Here is a 12357-nt window from a genome sequence, read left to right as displayed (position 1 = left end):
AAGAGACAAACTGTGCAAATGCGTAAGAAAAAAGTGATATTTATTGTTTACTTTATTATTGAAAACATGAGATGAGTCCTTGAGAGTGAGTCCATAGGTTGTGGGAACAGTTCAGTGATTGGAAAAATGAAACTGAGTGAAGCCGATGGTGTGGGTCCTGAGGCTCCTGTACCACCTCCCTGATGGCAGTAGTGAGAAGAGGTCATGACCTAGGTGGTGGAGGTCCCTGATGATGGGTACGGCTTTCCTGTAATAATACTCTTGTGTAGATGTGCTTAATGATGGGGAGTGCTTTAACCATGATGGACTGGGCTGTATCCACTGCTACATGAACATTTTCACAATTTTCATATATTTTTACTTTGTGAAAGTTTAATAATTAACTATAAAATAGGCAGGTATGAAATGATTTTCATATAATTGGTTTTAACCCTGACGTTAATGTGGTTTACATGGTACGTTTTTGTCAGCAGTATCCATGGTGAACAATAGAAATAATTTGCATTTGTACCCATGAACACAAAACGTTTGAGAATATGAAATACGAATTTGTTACAGGCAGTTTTAGTTTTCAAGCTTGCATTTGACGTCTAAAGAACTTCCTCAAGAGTCTGTGACAATTTAAATACAGTGGATTCTGTTTCATTGGGACACATCGAGACCAGTATATTTTGGCCTAATTAAGCGGCTTCCCTGTTAGCCAAAATTTCATGGAACTAGTAAACTAGGTATAAAAAAAACTAGACTGAGTAATAAATTATGTATTTTAATAAAATACAGAACAAATTAGAATACTACCAATAGTACTATCATACTATAAAACTGTATAAGTTTCTAATAGTTATCAACTAGGAATTCATCCATTGGACACAATGAACAAAAGAGTGCAGGCACCAAGTGCAGCTTATGGTATCAATTGTTGCATTCTCTAAATCTTCACTTTCATTGTGACATTCACAATAATTGTTGATACCTTCAAAATTGTTTATAGTTCTTAACTTGCTGAAGTAGTGAAATCATTTCATTTTCACTCGCACCTGTGTTTGCATCCCCAAGCATTGAATACTTGAAACTGCACTGAGTAAAACAGTTCTGAATTGCCTTACCGTTTATTTCTCGCAAACTATCACTGACAAAAATCACTGCATTTTGAACACACACTCACACGCACACGCGCGCGCACGCACACACAACTGAGTCTATTTAAAAATTGCCCCAAGCACTGTGTAGTGTCTAATGGCCACTTAAGTACATGCAACTGACGCTAGTTAGAACCTCTTCAGCAACAGTGTCCTACCCCAATTAAGCGACATGGTGTCCCAGATAAACAAAGGCAATTCTGGCAATTTTCTAGATTAGCTTTTGTTGTCCCAAAGAATAAGCAGCTGCTTTGATTAACTGATGGCCCAATTAACCAGAAACTGCTTGTAGATGTTTTAATTTTCCATTGCCTTATCCTGTGAAGTAGCTAATTTTGTGAAGAAATTGGTTTTTGGTGAGTAGTGTGGAGAAAATGATAAATAATTTGGAACATAATGGGAGAAAATGTTGCTCTCGTTGCAGCAATGAACAGCTCTGTGCCTTGTGTTATTGTGGTGAGCGGAGCTCGCTGGGGCAGGGTGAGTTGAAAAGGTTCAGCCCAACTCCAGATTTCGCTGTGTTAAGAAAAAGCCCATCTCAAGCAAAGCAAGACAGTACCGACAATTCGGAGGATAGTAATGACAAGAGCCACAAGCAGTGTTCCACTTCACAAAGGCCACAGAAAAAGTGAGTACTTTGTTCAGCTTTCGTCAAAAGAAAAATCCCTATCTTTGTGTTCTTGAACTTCTCAAAGCTTTCTGAATTAGAATGTATCAATCTTTTAAATAAACTTATTCCAAGATGATATTTATAAATGTTCTTCATGTCAGCAGTATCAATTATCTTTTGTTAAGCATGGTAACTTTATTCTTTTCTGCTTGCAAATAACACTAATAAAAACTGGGGGAGCATGTCTGACATTTTTTTCTTCCTTCATTAGTCTTCAAAGCACTTGTGTATTACAGGTGTTCCATAGAGGTAGGGTATTTTCTTCAGTTCAAGAGGCAATTCGTCATCTGAACTTAAGCAATGACGACTGTTGTCTGTTCAGTTTTGTTGTAATAGGGACGAGAAGTGGGGCTGGAGAGCTGAGAATGGATTTAGGTCAAGCTAGATGGCCTGGTTAATGTGTGCTTTGCAGCAGAAATCTATTGATAACAAATAGGATCATCAATCTTGTGCAGTTTTACTCCCACCCTGCCAGGCATGCTGCCATTGATGGAAGTAGCTAACTAGCAACCTTAACATGAGCCCATTTTACTGGATTTTAGTTAGTGAGATTCATTAGCAAGTGGTTTGAAGAAAGTCGTATATATTAAAAGTTTTTTGGTAATGAGTCATTACTATTCTGAAATAATGTTGACTGCAAAATTTTAGATCCTGGCTTGTGATCAAATATTTACAGTTAAAATATGGTTTACCTTTGTGTTGCTATACATGTGTATATATATGAAGTTGATTGATAGGATAGTGCGTGCAATGTGCATCAGGATAGGATTAGACAAGGCTGATATAAAATCACTAAGATTGTAAAGATGCTATATAAATAAAGCTGATGGCCTTCATTGTTTCCTTGGTGACTCACCCCTCACTGGTTGTTTTCTTGCTATCCAGTTCCTAATTGGAGCTGGTTGTTCAATGCAAGTTAATTTAAAGGTGATGGAGAACAGACTATCAAAGTGCTTCAAGACCTGGCGAACCTTCCACATTCCATAAAGGCCAAAAAGTTAACAAAAAGTCTAAATATCTGTGAATGCCTGACATTCACAGACATAGAAAGCTATCAAATATAGCTTAAAACTCATATAAGATGAGAAAATATTTATTCAATTTAATCCAAAAATTTACAGTAAACTTGCCCTTATCCCTTGTAACCATTGCTGCTATGAAAGAATTTGCTGAAGGTTCCTATAATCCTGCCTCAACTGGTGCAATAACAGTAGATTTCCCTGGGTATGTGCTGTGAAATCTCCAAAGGTTTGCATTTAACTACTGGGCTGGAGCCATAACTCTCACAAAGGTAGAAAATGGTAGCTACTGCATGTCCATATGACCATATAACAAATACAGCACGGAAACAGGCCATCTCGGCCCTTCTAGTCCATGCCAATGCTGACACTCACCTAGTCCCACTGGCCTGCACTCAGCCCATAACCCTCCATTCCTTTCCTGTCCATATACCTATCGAATTTTACTTTAAATGACAATACTGAACCTGCCTCTACCACTTCTACTGGAAGCTCATTCCACACAGCTACCACTGTCTGAGTAAAGAAATTCCCCCTCGTGTTACCCTTAAACTTTTTGCCCCCTAACTCTCAAATCATGTCCTCTTGTTTGAATCTCCTCTACTCTCAATGGAAAAAACCTATCCACGTCAACTCGATCCATCCCCCTCATAATTTTAAATACCTCTATCAAAAGTCCCCTCTCAACCTTCTATGCTCCAAAGAATAAAGACCTAACTTGTTCAGCCTTTTCCTGTAACTTAGGTGCTGAAACCCAGGTAACATTCTAGTAAATCTTCTCTGTACTCTTTATTTTGTTGACATCTTTCCTATAATTCGGACACCAGAACTGTACACAATACTCCAAATTCAGCCTTATACAATTTCAACATTACATCCCAACTCCTATACTCATATGCTCTGATTTATAAAGGCCAGCATATCAAAAGCTTTCTTCACCACCCTATCCACATGAGATTCCACCTTCAGGGAACTATGCACCATTATTCCTAGATCACTCTGTTCTGCTGCATTCTTCAATGCCCTACCATTTACCATGTATGTCCTATTTGGATTATTCCTACCAAAATGTAGCACCTCACACTTATCAGCATTAAACTCCATCTGCCATCATTCAGCCCACTCTTCTAACTGGACAAAATCTCTCTGCAAGCTCTGAAAACCTACTTCATTATCCACAGTGCCACCTACCTTAGTATCATCTGCATACTTACTAATCCAATTTACCACCCCATCATCCAGATCATTAATGTATATGACAAACAACATTGGACCCAATACAGATCCCTGAGGCACACCACTAGTCACCGGCCTCCAACCTGACAAACAGTTATCCACCTCTACTCTCTGGCATCTCCCATCTAGCCATTGTTTTTCTTTCCAGCAGCAGGAGATTGAACATAGACCCGTACGGCCTATGATACGCCTACCCTTTAACCTACTCTAAGACTCTTCCCTCCCCATACCATCCATTTTTCTTTCATTCCTGTGACTGTATCCAAGCCTCTTCAATGTCCCTATTAGCACCTACCACAACCTCACGTTCCACTCACCTATCATTCTCTGTGTAAGAATAAAAATATAATAAACCTACCTCTGACACCCCTCTCCCAACTTTTCTCCAATCACCTTAAAATTATGCTCTCTCATATTAAGCCTTGCTGCCTGGGGAAAGAAGTACTGGCTGGCCGCTCAAATTCCTCAGTCGTCTTCCTTCCATCAGGTCAGAAACTGAGATGATTGGCACAATGTTTATTTCCTTTTGGAGTTTCTCAACAAGTGCAGTATTTTCTCTATGCAGCAGGACCTAGACAGTAGTTAGGCATAGGATGATAAGTACCAAGTGACATTGGCAGTGATACAGCTAAGCAGTGGCCATCTCTAACAAGAGAGGTCTTGATTACGTCAATGACATTATAGTCACCAATCCCACCCATCTACATTTTGGGAGCCCTGTTGCTAGACTTAAACTGGACCAGTCACAGAAGCCGCCTTGACACAGAAGCAGCCAGAGGCTAGATATTTAGTGGTGAGTGATTCATCTCCTGATATGCCAAATCTTTGACCATTTACAAAATACAAGCTCGAAGACTGAATACATTGCACTTGTGCATGTAAATATAAGTGCAAGTCAACCAGAAACACTCCATCAATCAGATCAGCTAGCCTACTAGAATGGCGAGCTCTCCTTTTTGCCATCTTAAATGTTCATTTTTTTGAATCTATATGTTCTACATCATCCACTGCAGATATCTTGAGACTTCAACAACACATCCCCAGCCCATGCTCTCTGCTGCCAGCAAGGACAAGCGGTCACCATTTTATGTTTACCTGAAACTCTTGAATCAACCTATTTGTTTTTCAAAAAAAAATTGTTGATTCCAAATCCTTTGAACCGAATAGCATTTCAGAATTACCTGCGCAAGGTCTGTATCAGTTCAAGAAGATGCTCATCACACCTTCTGAAGGACAATTGGGGAGGTGCAGTGTATTAGTCATGTCAGCAGAATGCTTACCACCCCCCCCTCCCCGCATTGAATTAAATAAAAAAAAATTGTAATATGCTCTTTGACTATAGGACAAATGTTCTAGGATATATAATAAATCACAGTAGGGTCAATGGAAGCAAGGAATTAGAAAAGGCACTGGAGTCATTACATCAAACACAAACAAATGCTGGAGGAACTCAGCAGGCTAGGCAGCATCCAAAGAAAAGAGCAGTCAACGTGTTTCAGGCTAAGACACTGCATTAGGTTCTGATGAAGAGTCTCGGTCTGAAACAACTTTTTTTTGTTAGGGATAAGCATTCTGCTAGCTTGCTGAGTTCCTCCAGCATTTTGTGTGTGTTGCTTGGATTTCTAGCATCTGCAGCTTTTCTCTTGTGATTAAATCATTACATGGGTGTCTTTACTTATTTAGAGGTACAAGGATTTCATCTTCATTCCCGTGCAATTGTTCAAATCTTGCTGAAAAAAATGGTTTCTTGACAATTTTAGCTTCATTGCATTCTCTGCTTTTATTCTTCAGGAGCAAGCATTGCCTGGAATTTTTTTCATGAATTTTGACCTTTTGCACTGCTTCCTAAAAGAAATTGATCTAGTCTGCTGAATGCCAAAGTGAAGTGCTAAAAGTTGTGTTTCATGGCTTTGGAATTGTTTGTCAAGTACAACATGGGTGACAGGGTGAGGTGGAAATTTGATTTCTAAGTTGAAGATCAAAGAAGAGATGCAAATTTAATCCTATGTAACAACTGGCAATAGTTACCGGTAGTTGGTTTAGCAGTGTTGAAGAATTGAAATGGGAACAGTTGAAATTCTGAAATGCATTGAGTTTTTTCAACTAGTTTAGTCTGATGATAACACTGTACATCCAAAATTGCATTTTTACACCAAACAGAAATAAATTAGCTTAATATTTTAATTGCTTCTCCCTGGAAAGGTCACAGTTGAGATCACCCCAGTTAATTCAAAATAGCCTTTTGCAAATAGCAGTTAATTGAAGCTGATGATTCATTCATCCCTTCTGCAAGTACTAAGTTGTCAACTTGACCCTAAATGAAATGGTTCTCAACCTTAAAGGTAATTTTAATTGTACTGCTTCAGTGCACCTCTATGCACTTAGTGAATTAAAAATTCTGTAAATGTTGGCTGCTGTTACTTTTGTTGAATGTCACTCACTTTTGCATTTTTTCTTTGAGAGGTTGTATTATTAATAATTCAGTTAATTATTTTTGATACTAGTGTGATCTTACCTGGGGATATCATAACAAAAATACATCCATGGTTGCCCCATCAAAAAGGCTCAGCAAGTCTTTTTCATGCCAAGTTGATCTGTAAAGCCAGGCATAGTTCCCATCTGAATCTGCTGAGTTTAAATATAGGTCTTGCGCAGTGAGTGGTAGGACAGAGGGATCTGAGTACAGGTCCACAATTCATTGAAAGTGGCATCTCAGGTAGGTAGGGTTGTAAAGAAAGCTTTTGGCACATTGACCTTCATAAATCAAAGTAATGAGTATAGGACTTCAAGGTCCAATGTAATGTCAAAGACATGTATACATTATGCATCCTGAAATGCCTTTTCTTTGCAAAAGGTTGGGGGTGTTGGGGATGGTGTGGAAGGCTGTCAGAGATTATAGCAAGACATCGATAGGATGCAAAACTGGGATGGAGTTCAACCCAGATAAGTGTGAAGTTGTTCGTTTTGGTAGGTCAGATATAATGGCAGAATATAGTATTAATTGCAAGACTCTTGGCAGTGTGGAGGATCAGAGGGGTCTTGGGGTCCGAGTCCATAGGATGCTCAAAGCTGCTATGCAACTTTGCTCTCTGGTTAAGAAGGCATACGGTACATTGGCTTTCATCAACCGGGGGATTGAGTTTAATTGCTGAGAGGTAATGTTGCAGCTATACAGGACCTTGGTCAGACCCCACTTGGAGTACTGTGCTCAAATCTGGTCGCCTCACTACAGGAAGGACATGGAAACCATAGAAAGGGTGCAGAGGAGATTTACAAATACATTGCCTGGATTGGGGAGCACGCCTTATGAGAATAGGTTGAGTGAACTTGGCTTATTTTCCTCGGAGCAACGAAGGATGTGAAGTAACCTGATACAGGTGTACAAGAAAATGAGAGGTATTGATCATTTGGATAGTCAAAGGCTTTTTCTTCCCAGGGCTAAAATGGCTAGAACGAGAGGGCATAGTTTTAAGATGTTTGGAAGTAGGTACAGAGGAGATGTCAGAGGTAAGTTTTCTACGCAGAGAGTGGTGAGGGCTGTAGGCAGCGGTGGTAGAGGTGGAAACGATAGGGTCTTTTAAGAGACTCCTGAATGGATACATGGAGCTTAGAAAAATAGAGGGTTAAGAGTAAGCCTAGGTAGGGACGTGTTCGGCACAGCTTTGTGGGCCAAAGGGCCTGTACTGTGCTGTAGGTTTTCTATGTTTCTAATCCCAAAGTCCCCCTCCCCCCAGCTTCTCCCTCCTGCACGTAAGCGGCAGCAAGGCAACAATACCCCCTCTTCCCCCCGGCAAAAAAAGCGCATCTGCTACCGAGCACAAGCATGGGCTAGGAGATGGCACAGACAAAAACCTTCCAGTTACCCCAAGGACTATCGTGTTTCTTCTGGCATTCAACAAACCACATTTTCTCTCTGGGAAGTTTTGTTGAAGTTGCATAAGATGCTTTGTCTTATTTGGAGAATTGTGTGTAGTTTTGGTCACCTACCAACAAGAAATATGTAAGTAAGATTGAAAGAGTACAGATAAAATTCACAAGGGTGTTCCTGGGACTGGAGGACTTGATTTAGAAGGAAAGATTGAATAGGTTAGAAATTTATTTCCTGGAGGGTAGAAGATTGAGTGGAGATTTGTTAGAGGTATACAAAATTGAGGGGTATAGAAAGGGTAAATGCAAGCACTGAGGTCAGAGAGACTACAACTAAAGGTCATGGGTTAAGGGTGAAAGGTGAAAAGCTTAAGGGGAACATGAAGGGACTGCTCTTCTAGGGTTGTGAAAGTGTGGAATGAGCTGCCAGCACAAGTGTTGTATGCAACTCGATTTCAATGTTTAAGTTAAGTTTAGATACATACATAGATGGGAGCACTGGAGTGTTATGGTCCAGGTGCAGGTTGACCGTTTAAATGATTCAACACAACTCGAGCTGAAGGGCCTGTTTTTTGTGTTGTAGTTTTCTGTGACTCTTTGACTTTGTAAGCAACTTTGTAGAGATAGCAGAAGTAGATCCTAGTGCATTAAAAGGGTGGGGGGGGGGCAATGGATTCAACAAGGTGTTTTTTAAATAGATTATGGTGTATATGATTTTTGTGTGCACACTTGCAGGAAAAGCTGAATGTAACAGTTAACTGTTTTGCCAGTACTCAAATTGACTTAATTGAACAAATTTATTCCACTGTAATTTGTAAACTCGTAGTCTGATCGATCCCTCAGATTTATTTCTATTAAACCATGGGACCGACCCTTATTCAATGTGAAGTTTAAGAGAGTATGTTACCAGTAGGGATGGTCGTGCTAAAAAAATGAAATGTCAATCTGCTTAGGCCACAATGCAGGATAAAATGTATGAACCAGTGAAGAGATATCTGATCGAACTAAGCAATCCTATAAATAGACCAGATGAATGATGCAGAACAATGCCATATTCAATCGTAAAGTGCAGGACAGGTAACCCAAGTAGGGTGGTTGCAAATGTTGCCTTCTTAAGAGTCAAAGACTCATGTATAAAACAAAGGAGGCATCTGCTCTTTAGAAGTGCAGCATTCTGCAGACACCACTCCCAAGAGCTCACCACCTTGGTATGAAGTGACTGAACTTGTTAGATAAAAGAAAGGTCTTGATCTCAAGGCAATATTTGACTGGATAAAAAAATTGGAGGTAATTCTCCATCATCTTAAATCTACCATTAAATCTAGATTATCCCTCTGGTTCCTGAGAAGTTATTCTTTTATTAAGTACCCTTTTGCTCCTGGTATATTTGTTTATCTGCTAAATCCAAGTTGCCAATGTCATTAATTTCTTTAGGTTTTCTCCTAAATCTCTTACAAACCTCAAGTGACTTGTTTAATTTTAATTTCACTTTCCTTATAGATATTTGCTCCATTCTTTTCTTCTGATCAAACCTTCATCAACCAAAGTTTTCCAAACTTAGTCTTTACATCTTAACCTCTGCAAGGACATGCAATGCCTGAAGTCCTGCTTTTAAACCTCCACTTATCAAATGTTGTTTTACCTTGAAGGTGTCCCAATCTATTTCTTTCGTGTCCTATCTTACATGATAAAATTCAATCCTCTCTCTCCCCCCCCCCCCCCCCCAGTGTTTAGAACCTAACCAACTTTATCTTCACTATTTCCAGGGTATTCTCCCACAGACACCTTAATGAGTTGGCTACATTCAACTGAAAGGTACAGTCATGGTACCCGGCCCCTGCCCCCCAGTAGTACCCTGCATACTGCTTCAGAAAATCTTGTTCAGTGGATGTTGTGAATTCCTCCCCATGTAAGCCCCCTACACTAAGGAAATCACAGTAAAAATTTGGTAAATTAAAATACTTTATTATTGTAGCGCTCTTGCTTTTGCACCTTTCTGCTTTCTCTAGTTCCAGCTGGCTTCTGAGAGGTACGTTATGTAATCTCTTAAAGTAACAAGTCATTCTTGTTACTCTTATTTGCATTTAACTTCATTTGCTGATCCCTCAGGAGATCCTCCTGAGTATTGCCATAATGATCTCCCTGAGCAGCAGTGCAGCTATCCATCCTCTTTTGCAGATCCCCCCACACTTAAAACTATACACCCCAGGATATTGAACTTCCCATCTTCAACCACGTTTCCGTGATTTCAGCCGTATCATAGTCCTGTGCACTGTTTGATGCTCTTGGGTCATCTGTCTGCTCTGTGAGGCTTCATGCGTGTATTCATTGACACTCTTTTACTTCCTACCCCTTTCTTCCTGCTGGACCTGTCTTATTTTTGTTCTTGCTGCATTGTCATTCAGGCACCCACCTGGGTACCTCACTATTTTAAACATGCAGAGCATGAGCAAAACTACGCAATGATATCGGTCCCCCTGCCATTCAAGTGTAACCTGACCTCCTTGTATGTGTTAACCCTGCCCCAGAAAAGATCACAGTGATCCAAAAGCTCAAAGCCCTCCAGACTTCCTTTAGAAATCCTGATGACTGTTTCTACTATTCTTGCAAGCAGAATGCCAGACAATCACTATCCTTACATGTTTTCTTTGCATCCACCCTGAATCTTTTGCTTTTCAGTTTGTCCCTACCTTCTATTCATTGAATCATCTACTCATGGGTGCAGACTGTTATTTGTGTCTAGTCCTATTGTGATGTTATGAACTTCTATTGAATATCTTCTCACTTTCTTTGTTCTAAGGAGAACAACCCCAGCCTTTCCAGCCTAACTTTGTATCTGAAATCCATCTTCCCAGGAACCATTGCACCCACTTAACTTATCTGCACCCACTTAAAGTACCTTTGCTGGAATTGTAAATTTCAAACTTGGCCTTAATCAGAATTGAGTAAAGGTTCAATGTAACCTCCTTGCCTTTGTATTTATTTATAAAGTTCCAGACCCCATATTCTTTAACAAACATTTTCAACACGTCTTACATTTTTGCAAGTATGCACATACTTCCTTCATCTTATTTAGAGCTGTGCCATTAAGTCTATATAGTTCCCTCTTCATTCTTCACTAAAATTAATAAGTCCAGAGGCTTTGTAGTAAATACCATCTGCTACTGGTCTGCATATTCTGACAGATCATTGCTGTCCTCTTAAACTTTCTTCCTTTCCTTGCTGTGTCTAAGCTTTTGATTTTGATGTTTTACAGTGTGTGTGTGTGTAAGCGCGTGTGTACACACACACACACACACACACACACTCTCTCTCTCTCCCTCTCTCTCCTCTCTCCTTCTCTCTCCCTTCTCTCCCCCTCTCTCCCCTCTCCCTCCCCTCTCCCTCTCCCTCTCCATAAAGGATTGACTCCTGAGTAATTATTTAAAGCTCCACTTGATATCCTTTGATCTGGATAAAATAGTTTACTCTGTCCTTAACCCAATGCTGATATCCTTCTATTCCATTGGCCTTAGTTCTGCCAACAAAACATTTTTGTGGGTAAGACCATAAGACGTAGGATCAATATTAGGCCATTCAGCCCATTGAGTCCACTCTGCCATTTCATCATGGCTGATCCCAGATCCCATTCGACCCCATATATTTGCCCCCTCACCATATCCCTTGGTGTCCTGACCAATCAGGAATCTACAACTTCCGCCTTAAAATAAACCCACGGATTTGGCCTCAACTGCAATGTGTTGCAGAGCATTCCGCGTGCTCACCACTCTTTGGCTTAAAAAAAAATTCCTCCTCACATCTGTTGTAAAAGTTGTGAGGCTGTGCCCTCGCATTTGGTAGGTTTCAATAACATCCCCTGCATTCTTCTAAATTCCAGTGAGTACAGGCCTAAAGCTGCCAAATGCTCCTCATATGTTAACCCCTTCATTCCAGGAATCATCCTTGTGAACCTCCTCTGGACATGTTCCAATGACAGTACATCCTTGCTGATACAAGGGACCTAAAATTGTTGACAGTACTCTTAAGTGCAGCCTGACTAGTGTCTTAAAAGGCTCAGCATTATCTCTTTTTTTAAAAAATATTCTATTCCCCTTACCAACAATGCATTTGCTGCCTTTACCACAGACTCAACCTGTAAATTAACCTTCTGAGAGTCTTGCATGAAGACTCCTAAATCTCTTGGCACCTCTGATGTTTGAATTTTTGACCCATTTAGATAATAGTACGCACTATTGTTCCTTTTACTAAAATGCATTATCATACATTTCCCAACACTGTATTCAATCTGCCACTTTTTTGCCCTTTCTACCAATTTGTCTAAGTCTTGTTGCAATCCCATTGCTTCCTCAGCACTACCTATCCCTCCACCTATCTTCATATCATCTGCAAACTTTGCCATAAAGCCATCAAATTCACTAAAAAATCA

At 40.0% G+C, this 12357-nt stretch overlaps 1 protein-coding gene across 3 annotated transcripts in view; it reads left to right on the top strand.

The window, feature by feature from the left end:
• The window catches only part of kmt2ca (lysine (K)-specific methyltransferase 2Ca), a 479075-nt gene that overhangs the window by 176939 nt on the left and 289779 nt on the right, over nt 1-12357 (top strand). For all 3 annotated transcript variants that reach the window (XM_059971838.1, XM_059971840.1, XM_059971839.1), the window contains one exon: nt 1564-1767. In XM_059971838.1, coding sequence (XP_059827821.1) covers nt 1564-1767 — 204 coding nt within the window. The remainder of the gene's footprint in view (nt 1-1563; nt 1768-12357) is intronic.

The sequence above is a fragment of the Hypanus sabinus genome, chromosome 6 (genome assembly GCF_030144855.1).
Source record: "Hypanus sabinus isolate sHypSab1 chromosome 6, sHypSab1.hap1, whole genome shotgun sequence".
NCBI classification, from domain to species: Eukaryota; Metazoa; Chordata; class Chondrichthyes; order Myliobatiformes; family Dasyatidae; genus Hypanus; species Hypanus sabinus.
This window is presented reverse-complemented; position numbering and strand designations above follow the sequence as displayed.